This window comes from Ursus maritimus (assembly GCF_017311325.1).
Source record: "Ursus maritimus isolate PB19 chromosome X unlocalized genomic scaffold, ASM1731132v1 scaffold_X1, whole genome shotgun sequence".
NCBI classification, from domain to species: domain Eukaryota; kingdom Metazoa; phylum Chordata; class Mammalia; order Carnivora; family Ursidae; genus Ursus; species Ursus maritimus.
Genome location: NW_024423319.1, coordinates 19,566,266 through 19,586,904, shown reverse-complemented (window position 1 = coordinate 19,586,904; position 20,639 = coordinate 19,566,266). Strand labels below are relative to the sequence as shown.

Here is a 20,639-nt window from a genome sequence, read left to right as displayed (position 1 = left end):
ATACACACTGCAACTCTACCTAATAGAGACCTTTCCCCTTAACTACTTATTGTGCATGGGTCTTTGTCCTACCCTTGCAAACTCTGACTGGTTTTCTTCCTCATATGTATCCACATGACAGATTCAATATCCATCTGTTTTTCTTAGAACTGGGAAATATTCAGAATCTTTATTAAGATAGCTCATAAAAATAACAAGATTAATTTAACCAGATGCAGAACGCCTCCCATTATTAAAATAGATGCCTCTCCCACTTGCCCAATACTGAAAAATCCAAGTCCTAGGAGGTCATGGTCAAGCAGTGTCCAAACAGGGCCAGGGGCCAGGGGCCAGGAACCAGGGATCAGCTCACTCTCTCCTTCTTACTCCTCAGTCTCAGGCAAGCCCAGGCCACAGCCGCTGAGACTTCTCACTACCCCGGGCCTCCACCAGCTCTGGGGACACTTCATCTCAGAAGTACAGTGCACTAGAATACAATGGTGCCTGAAAACCGTTTGCAGACTCTCTTTACAGGATTTTGTTGCGGGGGTCTAGGGTGCAGGAGACACGCCAGTGTCTTCAGTCGCTAAATGCATGTTTCCTTTTTCATTCAAATTTTCGTTTACTGGAATTAAAAACGGCTCCCTGCCATAAGTAAAAGGATCCAAACCCTCAGGGAATCAGCATGAGCAGCCTGATGTGGACGAACTATTCCACGATGTGGATGGGCTTTCGGTCGCTAGCCTCTTTCCAGGGCTCACCTTCGTCTAGGGAGGAGAGCAGAGCCGGCTCTCAGGCTGCGTTTACGGAGAAATCCTGGCTACGTCCAGCCGGGAGAGCGCGCGGCCCGGGTTCCAGCCAGTGAGGAGCAGTGAGATAATGAATGTGAAAAGGCTCCAGGCGGGAGATTGCTATTCGTGCAGGTTGCCTTCTCAGTAGCGAGCACGGGGAGGGGGCTGGGATTCATCTTCAAACAAGGGGACACATTCCTACTTTGGGCTTTCCAGCTAGAGAAAGTGAGTGCAATCTTGTTTTCAGCCATGTCTGTCTTTCCGTTAAAGGTCTTTAAATGTTGAGGTCCCTCGCGGAATCCACCCCCGGCTCCCACCCCCTGTGTCCGACCCTCCCCCGCGGGGCAGGAGGGTTGCTGTGTCCAGACGGTGGCGCTCCCAGACAGTGCAACCCCCTCTCCCCCACCGCAACAAGAAGGCCAGTCTGTGACAAGTTTCAAAGTGTCTGCTGATATTTTCTGGGAGGCTTCTCAATAAGCGCCATAACTTTGCGTAGCGGGCAGAATCCATTCCCATGACCAAGGCTGTGGAAGAAGAGAGTACAGAATCTCGCCCCTTTAGTTTAGCCCCAGTCATTCGGTTTTTCCGTGGTCCCCGCGCGTCAGGAGCTTGGGTGCACCACAGGGAACCGTGACGCCTCGGGAGGGAGATTTACGGGGCTAGGGGAGGCCCTACCGAATGAGGCGGAAAAGAGACCCCTGACAGGGGATGGACAGAGATGAGTTGTATGCCTGGGGCGGAGGCGCTCNCTGCCGCTGTCTTCGTGGCTGCACTGCCCGGCACCTCCGCGCCCGTCCCGCTGCTGCAGCACAGCTCCCCGAGGCTGCTCCAGAACTCCGTTCTACCCTGTAGAGCGTGCGGAGCACCTCCAGAGGGGACAAGAGCCGAAACCGTTGCCCAGGGTTTCTTAGAGGAGCGGCGGCCCAGGAGAAAGGCTTTCTTGCCCCCTTTACTTTTTCCCAAAGTAATCTCTGACCTCCCGCAGCTAGGGTGCTCAGCAACGGGGAAGGGGATCAGCTCCTGCTCTTGCTTGCCCCAAAGTTTGGGACAAATAGCCACCAGCTACCTCCCCTCTCACCCAGAGTACAGACTCACTCCCAGATCCCGGAGCCAGGTTCAGGGGACATCTCCCTCGGTAGAGCATTAAGTCCCAGATCGACTGAGTGGTCACTCACTGCAACCGCTAAGGGAGCCAACCAGCTCCTGGCAAGCAGTGGAGGAGAGATAGGTTCCCTAGAGACTGGTCACCCAGACTGAGGATGGAAGCTCTGGGCAGCTGTCCCTTGTTCCCCCACCAGGTGCAGAAGGCTCTGAACGGGCAAGAGCTCCTGGAGTGGAATGAACGTTTCAAGGAGAACATAGGGGCACATACCTAAGGTTCAAGGAGTGGCTGGGGACTACAGACTGGCGTGGGTTCGATCTGGACTCCAAGCCCCTGCCCTGCATTTTACATCGCTTTCCTAGGTGTTTGCATTGGAAGGGGAGGGAGAAGAACTTGCTAGAAACAGATGCGCAGTGGCCAGGGGCGGGGAGGTGGACTCCGAGCTTGTCACGACGCAAGGTACCTAGGGGATGGGGAGGGGCGGCTAGAGGGGAAGCACAAACAAGGCAGTCGGAAGCAAGACGACACCTCGATGTGGATTTGTCCAAAAAGAGTTGGAGACCAAAGCGGGGGTGTTCAGGGAGCTCTGATTGGTCGGGGGGAGGGACTTGGGGTGGGGCTAGCCACCTCTTGAGGCTTTAAAAGCTCATCGGAGAGGGGCGGGATGCTGTCATTTGCTCTCTGATTCTCGGAGGGGAAGCAGCTTTCCTGAAGCTCCAGGCTCCTGGTGACAGAGCAGGTGTTCGCTGTCCTGACTGAGTTGGAGATCCTAACGGTCTCCAGCAGCAACATGGGGCCTACCCTGGCAGTTCCCACCCCATATGGCTGCATTGGCTGTAAGCTGCCACAGCCAGACTACCCACCAGCTCTAATCATCTTTATGTTCTGCGCAATGGTTATCACCATCGTTGTAGACCTGATCGGCAATTCCATGGTCATCTTAGCTGTGACAAAGAACAAGAAGCTTCGAAATTCTGGTAAGCCATCCCTCCTTCTTCCTACCCAGCATTCAGCCACTTGCCACTCCTAGGGCATTAGTTCGGGCGCCAGAAACAGGGAACCCTTGGACAGTGCCCTCACATTGAACGTCTCTACCCCCAAATTCCTTGCGAACCTGGGCGGTGGTGTTATGCGGGGGGCCCCATTAATGTAGAGCTTCTCAAGGCTGAGGGAGCTCAGGAAATTAGCTTTTGGCGTCTAAGTGCAAAGCCCGAATTCCCGCGAAGCGCGGCAGAGAGAGGCGGCACCCGAGCAGAGAGTGCGGCCACCGTCTGGGGACAGCACGCCGAGACAGACGCGGCAGAGGTGACCACGCCGAGGCAATGTGGGTCGAACTGGTGCGGAGGAAGCCGCGGGGTTGCCACCCGCTCCGGGAAAGTTAAGTTCGCGGCGGCTGCTGCGGCGCTTACAGGAGCGCAACGCAGCGGCAGCGCCCAGAGCCAGCTAAGCCCCAGCTGCCGCCGCCCTGGGGCTGCGGGGCGGCTCCGGGGCGGCTGCCGGGCAGCGGAGCACAGACCCTAGCGCCTGAGTGTGGAGTAGGGTGGTCTGAGTCCTCCGGAGCCGAGCTCTGTCCGCCCGTCCCACGGCGCACTGCGGAGAGAGCGGAGCCGCGGTCTGGGCGCAGCAGGCGGTGGTAGAGACGGCAGCGGCGGCGGAGATCGCGAAGTCCGTAAGCAGGGTGTTGGGGGTCTCAGGGCGGGGCGGAGGAGAGGCCCCGGAGCTTGGCCTCTGCCTGGCGTGGGGGTAGAAGACGGCAGAACCGCGCGAGGATGGCGGGAGGGTCGCAGGAGAGCTCAGAGGGGGCGGCAGGAGATGCAGAGAAACTGCAAAGCGCGGGGAGCTGGGATGGTGTGGTGAGGTGAGCGAGAATCCCGCGGCTACCAGCCAGTGCCGAGGGGAGGGGACAGCTGCGATCCAGGCTGGGGGAGGCGCGGGAGGCGTCTGCACGCAGGAACCTGTGCCGGGGGTGGGGGCTGCGGACGCTGCAAAGCTGTAAGCCCCTTTTGCAGGTTGGGCGGGAGAGGGCCAAGAAGGGGAAGGGAGGGACGTAAGGGCCCGAATTCCGCGCTCAGGTCCCAGGAGGGAGGGGGCGGTGCTTGGGATCTCCGAGGCTGGGGTCTCGGCCGGCTGGGGCGAGGGGGCGGGGTGAAAGGGTCGGGTACTGGCAGGACCCAGCGGGCGGGGCTCGGGGGAGAGGAGGCAGCCAGTCTCTGGGGGATTACTTTTCGGGCATGAAGAATCACAACCACCATACAAGTTTCAAAATGCACCGACGGGCACACAGTCATTAAAAGTTTTCTTTTAAACTCTGGTGGGCGTGTCTGTTTCTTTTTGGTCCCCTGGAGACGTGGGGCCGCACGCTTGGACCTCACCTTCGCTCCAGCAGTGCTGTCCCAAGGAACCACGGAGCCGCACGGACCACCTGCGAAGCCCATTTTCTTTCTTTACTTTTCTTCTTCCCTTTCCTTTTTTCCTTCTCCTTTCTTTCCTTCTATAATTCAAGTAAAGGTTTTTATAGTTGTTGTGGTTTTGTTTTTAAGGCTTCTCCCTCTGTCTTTTCCTTTTTTCTTCTCCCAATTCATTTCTTTGAGAGAAAACCCTAGAAAGAACCTCTCGGTAGAAAGCGCTGAAGCCGCGCCTTGGCAGCGCTGGCAGGAGGGCAGAGGGAACCATTCGTTTGCCCTTTTAAAAGTGCTCATTTTCACCTAGTCCAAGATGAAGTGCAATATTTTGCCAAACCGGTGCTAATTAGCAACGAGTTGCTTTAAAAAAAAAAAACAGGGCTCTGCGCCTGCATTTGGCCTCTTCCTCCTTTTTTTGGAAATGTTTTGCAAGAAACGTTCCTACCTCTGCCCTACAAAACGCGAGTGGGGGCCGACCCCCCCCCCCCACTTCGCTTTCCTGTTTAGCCACAGCCTCCAGTAAAGTTCAACGCCGGGCCGGGAGCTCTTACACAGGGAGCTGAACGTGCGGGTGCGCGACTCTGTGCTGGACCCGCAGGAAGCAGGCAAATTCTGCTAATCCTTGCAGGGATTTTCCTGATTGTTTTTCTCCTTACGCACTGTGTTTGGTCTCAGACTAAATTTTAGAAGGTCTCCCCTCTTCCCCTCAGTTTTCACTCCTAGCCTACCTCGGAGATGGTAAATACTTACTGGGCTTGGTCCTAGATTATTGTCTGATTCCGTTTTCTTAAAACGACGACGGCCTCTAGTGTCCTTCCTCAGACTGTTCTCTTAGACGTATTTGCGTTGTAAAAACAACGCTGGCCTAGAGAAGGCAGAAGGCTCATTCATTTTTTCGGTGGGGCGGTGGTGGCTGAGGCTTCCTTACATTCCTTCGATCTCCTCCCTTCCCCCACACCTCCAGCCTACTTCCTACCCTCGGCTTTATCAAGCTCATCTCTACGCCCCTCCCCCTTCTCTCCCTATCCCCCTGTAGGGAAAAAAGTTTGCGTTTTGTTTTTCTAAAATGGTGGCGGCATGTCGGTGCGTGAGTATGAAGGGCTCCGCAAAGGGCTTATGTGCTTACTGCTTTCTGACAGAAGATGGCTTTTTTCTCAAAGCAGACATGACACTGAAAAGAAAAATTTGCACAAAGGACAGGTCCCCCAAACCTGGTTGTGCATCAGAATAATGCTTGTATATGAAAATAAAAACACAAGAATATTTCTTTAAAAGAATTCTAGAATTCTAAATTGTCACCACTTCAGATGGTCTTTTCCTCCAGTTTAAATTTATATATTTCCATACTTAACCATTTATTTTTCTTTGTTTTTCCCCCTCTCCCTTCCCCGATATGTTTTTCAGGCAACATCTTCGTCGTTAGCCTCTCTGTGGCCGATATGTTGGTGGCCATCTACCCCTACCCTCTGATGCTGCATGCCATGGCCATTGGGGGCTGGGATCTGAGCCAGTTGCAGTGCCAGATGGTTGGATTCATCACAGGGCTGAGTGTGGTCGGGTCTATCTTCAACATTGTGGCAATTGCCATCAACCGTTACTGCTACATCTGTCACAGCCTCCAGTACGAGCGGATCTTCAGTGTGCGCAATACCTGCATTTATCTGGTCATCACGTGGGTCATGACCGTCCTGGCTGTCCTGCCCAACATGTACATCGGCACCATTGAGTACGATCCTCGCACCTATACCTGCATCTTCAACTATCTGAACAACCCTGTCTTTGCTGTGACCATCGTCTGCATCCACTTCGTCCTCCCTCTGCTCATCGTGGGTTTCTGCTACGTGAGGATCTGGACCAAAGTGCTGGCAGCCCGTGACCCGGCTGGGCAGAATCCTGACAACCAGCTTGCTGAGGTTCGCAATTTTCTAACCATGTTTGTGATCTTCCTCCTCTTTGCAGTGTGCTGGTGCCCTATCAACGTGCTCACTGTCTTGGTGGCTGTTAGTCCGAAGGAGATGGCAGGCAAGATCCCCAACTGGCTTTATCTTGCAGCCTACTTCATAGCCTACTTCAACAGCTGCCTCAACGCTGTGATCTACGGGCTCCTCAATGAGAATTTCCGAAGAGAATACTGGACCATCTTCCATGCTATGCGACACCCTATCCTGTTCCTCTCTGGTCTCATCACTGATGTTCGTGAGACTCGGGAGGCCCGTGCCCTGGCCCGTGCTCGCGCCCGTGCCCGCGACCAAGCCCGTGAACAAGCCCATGAACAAGATCGTGCCCGTGCCAGTCCTGTTGTGGAGGAAATACCGATGAATACCCGGAATGTTCCACTACCTGGTGATGCTGCAGCTGGCCAACATGAGCGTGCCTCTGGCCATCCCAAACCAGCCGCTGGCCACTCCAGGTCTGCCTCTGCCTACCGCAAGTCTGCCTCTGGCCACCATAAGTCTGTCTTTAGCCACTCCAAGCCTGCTTCTGGACACTCCAAATCTGCCTCTGGTCACCCCAAGTCTGCCACTGTCTATCCTAAGCCTGCCTCTGTCCATTTCAAGGCTGACTCTGTCCATTTCAAGCCTGCCTCTGTCCATTTCAAGGCTGACTCTGTCCATTTCAAGTCTGCCTCCAGCCACCCTAAACCTGTCACTGGCCACCATGTTCCTGCTGGCAGCCACTCCAAGGCTGCCTTCAGCCCTGCCACCAGCCACCCTAAACCCACAACTGGCTACACCAAGCCTGTTACCACCCACCCTGAGCCCATCACTGCTGATAATCCTGAGCCTGCTGCCACTAGCCAACCCCAGCCAGTGATCGCCAGCCACCCTGAGCCTGCCGCTGCTGGCCACCCTGAGCTCACTGCCTCCTGTCACCCTGAGACCACCGCTACTAGCCACTTTGAGTGTGATGTCACTGATCTCCCTGAGCCTGTCTGCAGCCCTGCCAGTGGGTCTCCCGAGTCTGCTGCCAGCCTACTGGAGCTTGCCGCTGCTGCCAACCTTCCTGACCCCACTGTGACCACCACTACCAACAATGATTACCATAAGATAATGGTTATTGATGTTGAAACTGATTCTGATGAAATGGCTGTGTGAAAAATGCTCTTAGGGGATGCCAAGTAGTGGTCCACTTTCAAGTTTGTCTAGCATATGTAACTTAAGGTGAGATAACTTACTGCACCTACACACAGACACACAGACACAGACTCACAGACATGGTGTAAGCTACATCTACCTTGTAGGCATACTCCTTCTTTACGTAACATACTCTGAAAAAGTGTGTGTGTTTGTGCACGCGCGCGTGCACGCGAGTGTGTGCATTTGCTATTTTGGAGACCAAATTTCCCCCAAGTTTGACATCTGTTGTTCTGAGCCTCCCTTTCTTCCTATAGTGGACTTGAGCCAACAGTGATCCTTGAAATTTTAGACTTTGATTTTTCCTCACTTCCGTGTCCCCCTTTCTCGAGAACCCTCTCCTCATTTCCTTCTCTCTTTCCTGCTTTCTTCTCTCATCCCCCCAGGGCGGGGGGAAGAGTGTTTCTGTAAGTAAATGTGACCGCAAAGCTTTATGTGTTTAAGTGTGTAACTCTATGTTGTACTTTTAATGGCAGTTTTGATAAAGTACAGGTACTTGAAACGGTTTCTTTTCTAAATTTCAGCAACAAGATATGACCCATATCTGAACACAATTTGATAAGCTCTTATTAAAGTAAATTTTTATGCCTGTGAGTTCAAATGGCAAAAGGGAAGATATGGCTAAACCGAATTATTTCTAATTTATGAAAATTCAAACGTTGGTGTTGATTTTTATAGTCAAACATGAATGCAGATGATGAGGTGTTTTTACCTTGTTTGTAGTCACTTATCTTTTTAAGCATTTGCCAGAATTTTCTTTCATTTAGTTCCAGGGAAACAAATCCACTCATAAACTAGTTTCTTCTAAAATCCAAATTTGTGGTCACTAGGATCAATTATAGTCATGTATTTAATATTATAATTCATAACTACTCTTTATCTCAGAGATTTTTTTAGATAGTCTGATGTTTCTACATAATCAATTTTTACATTTTCCTTTTTCGTTCAGAAGGGAATTCAAGGTAATAGCTGAAGCCTTTCTCTCCTACCTTGTCCCTCAGCCTCCCAGCTGGGGAGGGAGGCAGGAGGAAAAGATACCACACCAGCCCATCCCACTACCTTTGGCTGAGGTTCTGTGATCCACAACGTTAAGTTGGACATGTCTTGTATCAGCACACCTGACAGCCCAGGAAATGACTTTTGTTAGAGTTCAAGAAAAAATTGTTTAATAAAAATGTCAACTATTGATTCAAACCAACACATAAAGCAAAGTTTACTGTATAAAAGCTTGTAAGGATAAGTGAAGATGTATTACACTGCTTTAATTTGATTCTGTATTTGTGGTAGCAATTAAATAAAAGTGTTTTTGTGGCTTTGGTGTGGTGATTTGTTGATAAATTCACTTCCTCCACCAGATTCCTTGTGGGGAGGGTTAGGAGGTGGGTGGTAAAGCATTGACCTTGGGGGATCAGAAGACTTGGGTTCAAGTTCTATCCTTCCTACGAGCTCGCTATACTCCACAGCAAGTCAAATGATCACTCTTTCCCCACTTTCCAAGTGCTTGAAGAAACACTGCTTAAGCCCAGAGTCTCACAGTCTCATGAAGAGGCTGCTGTGGACTCTGCTCACCTGCCCGCCTACCTCCACCCCTAAACCCCCTCCATCAGGAGAACAAGCTGTAGTTCAAGCACAGAACCAAGAGATATTTCTTTCTGCCCCTCCCTCCCTCATCCTGTCTGTCTCCAGTCCCGTAAGTTAAGAAGCCTCATAAACACATCTCTGATTTACCACAGCCACTGCGAGCAACCAAGACAGGACTCTGAATCTCTGTGGTCAGGTTTAAGGTGTTTTACCAGGCTTCTAGTTTCACACCAGTGAGAACACAAGGGCCGGTTTTGCTGACTTCCCCAAAGAGAGAGAGAATCTGTCTCCAGGTGAGCATAAGTTTCCATAGCGAAGGGACTTTAAAAAAGGCAAGCGCTTTTAAATAGCAGTTTTCCTCAGTTTCTATTTTTTATTCTTTTTAAATGGAAAATACAGTATATACTGTAAAGTGACAGCTTGGCAAATTTTTATGTACGTATACATCTGTGTAACTACCACTCTGAGGAAGATATAGATAGTCTTCTAGAAGACTCCCTTTTTCCTTCTTCTAGTCAATACTTCATCCAAAAGCAGACATTATCCTGACCTCTATCTCCATACATTAATTCTGTCTGTTCTAGAACTTCACATAAAAAGAAGTATACAGCATGTATTCTATTGTATACAGTTTCTCGTTTTTTCAAATTGTGATAAAATGTACATAACATAAAATTTACCATTTAACCATTTTTAAGTGTACAATTCAGGGGTATTAAGTACATTCGCAGCATTGTGTAACCATCACCTCAAACACAAACCATTATATAATAACTCCCTATTCCCCCCTCTGGAGCTCCTGGTGACCTCTATTCTACTTTCTGTCTCTATGAATTTGCCTATTCTAGGAACCTCATGTAAGTGAAATCACAAAATATTTTTTTTTTGGTCTGGCTTCTTTTTTTTTTTAAAAGATTTTATTTATTCGACAGAGATAGAGACAGCCAGCGAGAGAGAGAACACAAGCAGGGGGAGTGGGAGAGGAAGAAGCAGGCTCATAGCGGAGGAGCCTGATGTGGGGCTGGATCCCAGAACGCTGGGATCACGCCCTGAGCCGAAGGCAGACGCTTAACCGCTGTGCCACCCAGGCGCCCCTGTCTGGCTTCTTTCACTGAGTATAACATCTTCAAGGTTCATCCATGTTGTAGCAGGTATCAGTAGTTCATTTTTTATGGCTGAATAATATTCCATTGTGTGGATACATCACATTTTGTTAGTTCATTCATCCATTGGTGGGCTGTTTCCACTTTTTGGCTATTGTGAATAGTGCTAATGAGCATTGATTTTCAAGTATTTGTTTGATTTCCTGCTTTCAATTCTTTGAGGCATGTATCTAGGAATAGAATTGACAAATCATATATCGGTCTGGCTTCTTTTGCTCAATATTATGTCTTCGAGATTCATTCATGTTTTTGTACGTATCGGTAGTTTGGGTTTTTTGTTTCATTTTTATGTAGTACTCCACAGGATGAATATACTACAATTTATTCAGTGATTTTGTAGATGGACTGTTGATGGACATTTGGGTTGTTTCCAATTTTGGGGCTATTATAAAAAATGTTTCTATCAACATTTTTGTACATTTCAATTTTATTTTATATTGAGATATAATTTTACATACAGTGAACACAACAAATCTTCAGTTAGAGCTCAATGAATTTTTAAGTATGTTTACATCTGTGTAACCACCACAGAAATCAAGATATAAAACATTTGTAGCACTTAGAAGGTGCCATTATGCTAAATTAATTTTGCTGGTTCTTCAACTCCATTTAAATGGAAGTATTAGAATGCACTCTTTGTGGGGCGCCTGGGTGGCACAGTCCTTAAGCGGCTGCCTTTGGCTCAGGGTGTGATCCCAGCGTTCTGGGATCGAGCCCTGTATCAGGCTCTGCTGCTGGGAGCCTGCTTCTTTGTCTCCTGCTCCCCCTGCTTGTGTTCCCTCTCTCGCTGGCTGGCTCTCTCTCTCAAATGAATAAATAAAATCTTTAAAAAAGAAAAAAAAAAGAATGCACTCTTTATAGCTGGCTTTTTTGCTTATAATTTTGTCCATGATACTTATGCATTGCTTTGGGTAGAAGTAGTACATTCTTTTTTATTGCTGTGTGTAATTCCATCATATTGAATATAACAATTTTTTATCCATTCTACTACAGATGGATATTTGGGCTATTTTTTGGTTTGCAGCTGTTATGAAGAAAGCCTTTATGAACACTCTTGTACATGCCTTTTGGTACACATATGGATTCATTGCTCTTGGAAATACACCTAGGTTCGGAATTGCTGAGTCATGAGTATATGAGTATTTAGTTTTAGTAGGCAGTGCCAAATATTTTTCCAAAGTGGTTGACCCAATTTATATTGGCACCAGCCATGTGTATGTTTGAGGTGCTATGCATTCTTGCCAATATTCAATAGTTCCAGCCTTTTAATTTTAGCTCTTCTAGTGTCTAGTGCTATTTCATTGCATTTTCAATTAGCATTTCTTTAATGATTAATAATGCTGACAGTCTTTCATATGATCATTGATCATTTGAGTATCTTCTTTAGTGAAGGGTCTGAAGAAACATTTTGGCTGTTTTAAATTTGAGGTTTCTGTCTTCCTATTGGCAGTAGAAGAAGTTCTTTATATATTCTGGACATATATACATATTTCACAAATATCTTCTCTAAGTCTGTGGTTTGCCTTCTCGCTCTCTTAATTGTATTTTTTGAGGGGCAAAAGTCCTTAATATTATGAAGTCCAATTTAACCAGAAATAGACAGATAAATGATAGAGAGATGATAGATAGATAATTTTTTTCATGCCCCAAATCAGTCAATACATCCCCCAAATTTAACCACTACTCTAACCTCTATTATCACAGATCACATATGAGTGAAAATCCATTTAGCCATACACTTAGTATGTGTACATATCACTGTATATAGCATATAGTTTAATTAAAAGTAAATGTGACTTTAGCGAAGGGCTAGACAAATAGACTAATGAGACAGATGAGACAGTCAATAAAAAAATAGAAATAGTTTTGCCCATTTTTAAATTTCTTTAAAAGGAGTAACACAATATATATGCTTTTGTCTCTGGCTAATTTTGGTAAACATTATGTTTTCGAGAGGCATCTGTGTTGTTGACTGAATCAGCAAGTCTTTTAAAAATTTTTTGTAGAAAGATTTAGTGATGTACTTTCAATCCACATTATGTTACAAAAGCAGATAATAAAGTGATACGTAATTTTGTTAAGAAAGCCATTCATATATTATGAAAAGACACATATTTTAACGTTTTCTATAGTAAATATACATACATATATATTTTTATTGAGATATAATTCATCGTTTTAAAGTATTCAATGAATTTTATCATCTTAAAGTATTCAGTGCAGTGTGTGTTTGTGTGTGTGTGTGTGTGTGTGTGTGTGTTTTGCTGGATTCACAAAGGTATGCCACCATCATCATAATCAGATTCTTGAATACTTTCATCATCCAAAAAGAAAATCTGTACCATTATAGTCATTCCTTATTGCCTCGTTGAGGCCCCATGACAACCACTAATCTACTTTTTGTGTCTGTGAATTTATCCATTCTGGACATTTCATATAAATGGAATTATACAGTATGTGGCCTTTTGTGTTTGGTTTCTTTCATTTAGCATAGTTTTCAAGGGACATCCATGTTGTAGCATGTATCAGGACTTTGCTTATTTGTAACACTGAATAATGCTCTTTTTTAAAAAGATTTATTTATTAATTTGAGCGAGCGAGAGAGAGAGTGCATGAGTGGGAGGGACAGAGGGAGAGGAAGAGAAAAAACTGAAGCAGATTCCATGTAGAGTGCACAGCCTGTCTTGGGCTCCATCTCAAGACCGTGAGATCACAACCTGAGCTGAAACCAAAAGTTGGATGCTTAACCTACTGAGCCACCCAGGTGCCCCATATTCTTTTGTATGTATATACCACATGTTGTTTATCCATTCATCTGTCAATGAAAATTTGGACTGTTTCCACCTTTCGCTTATTGTGAGTACTACTGCTATGAACATTGGCATACAAATATATGCTTCTGGATGTGGGAAACTAGAGATAGAAAAACAATATGAGCCTAAAAGAAACAGAAGAAAAGAAACAGTGAAGATCGGGGGGAAATCAATGACATTGAAAACTGGAAATTGATATATAAAATCAATGAAACTAAAAGGTAGTTCTTTGAAAAGATCAATAAAATTGATGAACCTCTAGTCAAGCTAACTAGGAAATAAGACACAAATTGCTAATATTGGAAATGAAAGATCAGTCATCACTACTGATCCTGTAGGCATAAACAGGATAATAAAGTAATAGTATGAACATCTCTATGTCAGTATATTTGATAACTAGATGAAATGGACCAATTCCTTGAAAGACACAACCTACTAAAACCCACACAAAGAGTTCAGGGTAACTCCAAAGCTGTTATGTGCTCTCCTGTGGCTGCTTGGCTTCTGTTTTTCACAATTACTATAGTTGTGAAGTTACTGATTTTCAAAGCTACAGTGGAGCTAAGGGAGGGGAACGGAATTAGGGAAAGTTAAAACACCACCAAGCCTCACTGTTCTTACTAAGATTCAGTCATTTTTCTGGAATAAACTCTCCTTGGATTGTTGTAAGACTCAGGTTAACTTCCCGAGTTCTTGAAAAAGTTGATTTTGACCGTTTTTGTGGTGTTCTTGTTTTTATGGAGAAGCACATTTTTGGAAGCCCTTACCACTGCCATTCTGAAAGTGCCCTCCTGCACTTTGATTTTTTTCGCTTGGGTAGTATGTCATAGAAATCACTCCATGTCAGTTCATAGAGAGCTTCTTCACCCTTGTTTTTACAGCATCATTTATTCAAGCACTCTCTTATGTGGGGACATCTAGGTTGTTTCCAATACTTTGCAATTACAAACTACCCTGAAGTGAACATCCTTGTGCATACGTATTTTTGGATTATTGGAAGTTCATCTTCAAGAATAGGTTCTTAATATAGAAATTTCTGGGTTGAAAAGTTCTATTAGGTATTACCAATTGCCCTCTGGAAGTGTTGTCCTGGTGTACATTCTCGGCAGCAATGTATGAGCATGTGTGTTTCCCCACAGACTTATCAACACATTCTGTTGTCATAGTCCTTACAGTTTTGCCTGTCTGCTAGGTAACAAATGGTATCTCAGTGTACTTTTATCAACATTTCTTTAATATGTACTGAGTTTGAATATTTTTCACATGTTAAAGGGGCATTTTTATATTCTTTTCCAGGGTGAATTACCTGTTTATATAATTTCCTCACTTTTCTATTGGGTTTTGGTCCTTTGTCCCTTAATTTTATAAAACTTCAAATGGCTCTTTATTTTTATAGAGTTGCTAATCACAAGTCATGCCTGAGCTTTGATATTTTTCTTGTGCAAATATTTCAGGTCAAATTAAGTGCCTTTTTCAGTGGCTATGATTCACTGTGATTAAATTCAACTTGTTTGAACATCTCATTAATCAACTGCAGAAGTTCCAGAAAAGGTTCAATAACCTGAGTAATTTTCATTATAGTCAAGGCAGTCAAGGACTGAATTTTTACTATTCAATGAAACTCCCCTATGGGGTTAGGAGTGGGGATGGGGGGAGTTGGTAAGAAGTTTTCTAAGAAAGTGTAGAATTATGAAGCATGAGTCATTATTTGTAAGTAAAAAAAGGGAGGGGGAAATGAAGCAAGAAGGAGCTATAACCTTAGGAAGAATACTTTTAAAATAAGGGTTAATAGTCTTGGGCAGGAAAAACAGTGAAAGGTCAAGCAAAAAATTTATCATAGATTTGATACATATTTACTGAGTATCTATTATGTGTAAGACTTTCTTCTAGGCAGGTACTCTATGGGAATTACCAAGATAAACAAGGGAGAATCCCCGACCTAATCTAAAGGCCCGGAATGAACAATGCGGCCTTTTGTTTAAGCTACCATTTACTAAGCCCCTACTATGTGTTAGGCACCACTCAAGGCACTTTACTTCCCTTGTCTCTAGTTCTCATAAAACCACTGCCAGGTTAATATTATTTACTCTTATTTTCAAGAAGAGGAGATCGAGGCCAAGAAAGGTTAAGAAACTGGTCTAGAATCAGAAAGCTGGAAAGTTGGACAATTTGAACTCACATCTGTTTCGAAAATGCCAAAAACCAATTTTGAATAATACTTCATAGTAAATTCTGTTAGGATTAATCAAACCAGGCTAGCCTAAAAAAACAACAATAGCTAACCTTATTTCATAATTTCTATATGCCAAACATGGCACTCAACAATTTACATGGGTTATGTTTAATCCTGAGAATTTAAATGTTTGGATTCTCTGTTGCACACCTGAAACTAACGCGATGCTGTGTGTCAACTATACTTAAAACAAAAATAAATAAATGTTTGCATTCTCTACACTCTCTCTGACACTACCATTTACCTCATTGTCTATATTGAAATCCCGGGTTTCATCCAAGACTCCTACCTCACCCATGTCCATTTAGTTGATCAATCCAGTACATTCTCCTCTTCAATAACAATTTAATTCTTCTTTTGTTCTTAATCCTTAGTTTGAACCACCATCATCTCCTAGATGGATTACATAAGAGCTTCTGTACCTATCTCCCAACCTTTCTAATCCACTGTTTGTAAATTGCAGATCCAAATACATTGCTCCTCCAGTCCTCCTCCTAACCTCAGCTTGACAGTACCCTTCCTTGACCCACTCCATATATCAGCTGTATCGAACTGCCTTGTTCTTCCCTGGTCCTGTCTCTATGCCCCTCAGTTTCTATGACTTCTTCATTTTTAGGTTTACGATTCCTTTGTCTATGGTATATGTTGCAAATATCTTCTACCCATTTGGCAGTTGTCTTTTGATTTTGTTTATGGTGCATTTTCATTCATATTTTTAAATTCTTTATTTAAATTCAATTTAGTTAACATATAGTGTATTACTACTTTCAGGGGTAGAATTTAGTGATTCATCAGTTGTATATAACACCCAGTGCTCATTACATCAAGTGCCCTCCTTAATGCCCATCACCCAGTTACCTCCACCCCCTCCACTCCCCTCCAGCAACCCTCAGTTTGTTTCCTAGAGTTAAGACTCTCTTATGGTTTGCCTTCCTGTTTTCATCTTATTTTATTTTTCCTTCCCTTCCCCTATGTTCATCTGTTTTATTTCTTAAATTCCACACAAGTGAAATCGTATGGCATTTGTCTTTCTCTGACTGACTTATTTTGCTTAACATAATACCCTCTAGTTCCACCGATATCCTTGTCAATGGCAAGATTTCATCCTTTCTGATGGCTGAGTAATATTCCATTGTATATATGTACCACATCTTCTTTATCCAGTCATCTGTTGGTGGACATTGCCATGCGAATTTTTAAGAATTAATCAAATTTATTAGATTCCTTTCATCACTTTTAGATTTTGAGGCATAGTTAGAAAGCCTTTCTCCACACCAAGGTTAAAGAGGAATTCCCCTGTGTTCTCTTCTGGTGATTGTATGGTTTCATTGTTTATGTTTAGCTCTTTCATCCATTTGCAGTCTATTTTTAAAAAGATTTTATTTATTTATTTGACAAAGAGAGAGAGAAAGAGCACAAGCTGGTGGGGGTGGAGGGGGACAGAGGGAGAGGGAGAAGCAGACTCCCTGCTGAGCATGGAGCCTGACACAGGGCTCAATGCCAGGATCCTGCGATCATGACCTGAGCCCAAGGCAGAAGCCTAACCAATTGAGCCACCCAGGTGCCCCAAGTGTATTTTATTTTTTTGTCTATGCTGTCAGATGTGGATGTAGTTTTATCTTTTCCCCTGTGAAATTATCTAGGTCTGTGCTTTTTTGTGGAGTAGTCCCTTTTATAGAAATTGGTCCATTTAAGCTCTCTAACGCTAATGTGGTCAGTTTTGGTAACTTGAATTTCCTTAGGAAAGTATCCATTTCCTCAAGGTTTTCAAATTTTTTTGCATAGAGGCCTCATATGAATTAAAAAATTTCATTTGTTTCAAAGATAATTTTCCCCTTATCAGTTCTTATTTGTATATTTGTGCTTCCTTTCTCCATTTCTTTTCTTGTTAGGTAGCTAGTATTTTGTCTATATTGTTAATCTTTACAAAATTATACTTTTATTTCTTGAACTACTGTTTTTCTCTTTTCTTCATTAATTTCTGCTTTTGTCTCTGTTATTTCTTGCTTTCTTTCTTTTTTAAATTCTTTTTCTAGTTTTATGAGCTTGGGATTTAATTCATTTTTCATTATTTCAGTTTTCTGGATAAAATTTTCCCTGATCACTTCCTTAAATGCATCCTATAGATTCTAATAAGTGGTACTTTTATTGTCATTACTTTTTTTAAATCTGTAATTTGAGTTTGTAATTGCCATGTCATGCAGAAGTTGTCTAATAGGAGATTCCTAAATTTTGAGGAGGAAAGGCCTTTCTGTTTTTGTTGGTACACTCTCTTTGTGATTGTATTTTAATCAGAGCATGCTGTTTGTGATATTTATATTTTATGGAACTTACTGATGTTTTCTTTGTAACCTAATAAATGATCAGTGTTTGCCAATGTTCCATGGACACTTGGGAAGAGGTGTGTATTCCCTATTATCACAGTGTAGACCTCAACATATATTCAAAATACCTATCATATTGATTATTGTTTCCTAATCGATGTGCACATTCTATCTCCATATATATTTTTGTCCACTTGATTTATATTGTACTAAAAATGGTGTATTAAAGTATTACATCTATGTCCCTGCATCCTCTGCAGTTTTTACTTCAAAAAGGTGGTCATTGTGTTCTTGGTGCTTAAATATTAATAAGTATTATCTGTTTATTGTGGACTGTAACTTTTGCATTAAAACTGTCCTTTGTTATCAGTTTAATACTTTTGGGATTGAATTCTACTTTGCTTGATATCAGAATCACTACACTTTCTCTCTTTTGGTTTCCATTTGCCTGGTGACTTTTCATCTACTCCTTGATTTTTAGTCTTTCTGAATTGCTTTTTTGTAGGTGTGTATCTTACATATAGTTTATAGTTATCATTTAATCAGATTTCTTGAGGTGTAATTTACCCAACGAAATTCACCTATTTGAAGTGTACAAGTCAATGACTTTTAGTAAATCTATAGGATTTTGCAAACATCAAGCACGGTCCAATTTTAGAACATTTCTATCACCTGAGAAAGGTCCTTCACGGAGATTTGCAGTTGCTCTCCATTTCTCTCCCCATGTCAAGGAAAGCATCAATCTACTTTCTGTCTCAAAACATTCACCTTTTGGGGGAAACTTCATACAAATGAAATTATACAACATGTGTTTCTTTCACATCTGGCTTCCTTCACTTAGCATAAAGTTTCTGAGGTTTATCCTTGTAGCATATATCAGTGCTTCATTCCTTTTACCATTAAGTAATATTCCAGTATATGCATATGCCACATTTTGTTTATTCATTCATTAGTTGATGGACATTTGAATTGTTTCTACCTTTTGGTTATTATGCACAATGCTCTTGTAAACTTTTGTGTACGAGTTTTTGTGTGGACATATGCTTTCAATTATCTTGAGTATTTATCCCTAGAAGTGGAATTTCTAGGCGATATGCTAACTCTATGTTTAAATTTTTGATGATATGAAGGTTCCGATTTCTCTCCATTCTAACACTTATTTTCTTTTTCATTATAATCATTCAAATGGTTATGTAATGATACTTCATTGTGGTTTTATTTTGCATTTTCCTAAAGACCAATGAGGTCGAACATTTCTTCATGTACTTATTTGCCTTTCCTATGTCTTTGGTGAAATGTCTATTCAAATCTGCCCATTTTGAAATGGAGTTTTTGTTCCTTTTTCTTAATAACTTGTAAGAGTTCTTTAAATAATCTAGATATAAGTGCCTTATAAGATACATGATTTGCAATTATTTCTTCCATTCCATGGGTTGTCTTTTCACTTTGTTGATGTGTATTAATCACGCTTTTTTATTTTCTCTATTTTTGATGCTTTGGCCTCTTGGGGCCTTGCTGACTCTAGAGGGACTGTCCAATTCTTGATGAAAAGCAAATCACTTGCCTGTGAGCATGCTTTTCATATACAAACCAATTACTCCAGAACCCACACCCCAACCTCCTCTTCTATCTGGCTCCTACACTCCAGGAGGCAATATTCTCCTGCCCTAATCACTCCAGGGCCAGGTTCTAGAAAACTAGGGACAGTCTCTATGCCCCAGAGCCCACTGAAATGATCCAAACTAGCCAGTCCTAAACCTGCTTACCATGCCTTGCCCATTCCTTCCTATGGAAATCATAATAAAGGCTCTTGCCCATGTGTTTTCCCACTCCCCTGACAAATCTCAAACTTCCACATGTGGCCCCTCTGTATGCAATGCTATGCCTCCAATTTCTAGGGATCTGTATGAATTTCTTCCTTTGTGACAGTAATCTCTGTGTCTGTGTGTCTTACTATACGCGATTAAAACAAAAACAAACAAAGGCTAGTTTCCCTTAAACCATGATGGTATCTGGTGTCCTTTAAAGCACAAAAGGTTTCAGTTTGATGAAGTCTAATTTATCTTTTTTTTTTTGTCACTTATGTTTTTGGTGTCATATCTAAGAAGGCTTTGCCTAACACTGGGTCACAAAGATTTATGCTGATATTTTCTTTCAAGAGTTTATGGTTTTAGCTCTTACATTTAGGTCTATGTTCCATTTTGAGTTAATTTTTATTTATGGTGTGGGGTAAGAGTCTGATTTTGTTTTTTGCATGTGGATATACAATTGTCCCAGCACTATTTGGTGAAAAGATTTTTACTCTATTGAATTACCTTTATAACTTTGTCAAAAATCATCATAAGGGTTTATTTCTAGGCCCTATCTGTTCCTTCGATCCGTATCTTTATTACTATGCCAGTACCACATTGTCTTGAATACTGAATACTATAACTTCTTTTCCTACTTTGCATTATTGGAACAAATCCTACTTGGCCATAGTGTATTATCCTTTTTATATATTGCTGGATTCTATTTATTATCTTCTTTAGGAATTTTTTACAACTATTTCATGAATAATACTGGTCTGTAATTTCTTTTCTTTTAATTTTCACATTTTGGTATCAATATTAAGTTTGCTTGGTTATCTTTTTCCATCTTTTTACTTTCAATGTATGTTTATCATTATATTTGAAGTGAGTTTCTTTTAGAGTGCTTTTAATTGGGTGATATTTTTTTCGTCCATTCTGACAATCCTGGTCTTTTAATTGATGTGTTTAGATATTTTACATTCAGTGCAGTTAGTGATAGAATTGTATTTAAGTCTTCTGTTTAATTGTTTTCTGTTTGTTGCCTCTGTTTTTTATTCTACCATTTTGCTTTTGTTAACTTATTTTGGGTTATTTGAACTTTTAAAGTATTCATTTTATTTTATTTTTTTAAGTTTTTATTTAAATTCCAGTTAGTTAACATACAATGTAATATTAGTTTCAGGAGTGCAATACAGTGATTCAACAGTGCCATATATTACTTGGTGCTCATCAGGAGAAGGGGATTCCTTAATACCCATCACCTATTTTACCCATTCCTCAGCCACCTTCCCTCTGGTAACCATCAGTTTGTTCTCTATAGCTAAGA

At 42.8% G+C, this 20,639-nt stretch overlaps 1 protein-coding gene across 1 annotated transcript; it reads left to right on the top strand.

Moving 5' to 3' along the window:
- Positions 1-2,662: 2,662 nt before the first annotated feature.
- Positions 2,663-7,383, top strand: GPR50 (G protein-coupled receptor 50). Its single transcript, XM_008690246.2, has 2 exons — positions 2,663-2,849; positions 5,679-7,383. Exons 1-2 carry the CDS (start codon positions 2,663-2,665, stop codon positions 7,367-7,369), a joined length of 1,878 nt encoding a protein of 625 aa, XP_008688468.2. The 3' UTR covers positions 7,370-7,383.
- Positions 7,384-20,639: the final 13,256 nt, after the last annotated feature.

Excerpts from the sequence above, each read along its gene's own strand:
- GPR50 (XM_008690246.2), top strand. The coding sequence starts at position 2,663 with ATGGGGCCTACCCTGGCAGTTCCCACCCCATATGGCTGCATTGGCTGT. Across the intron at positions 2,850-5,678 it reads CAAGAAGCTTCGAAATTCTG|GCAACATCTTCGTCGTTAGC; the intron begins GTAAGCCATCCC and ends TATGTTTTTCAG.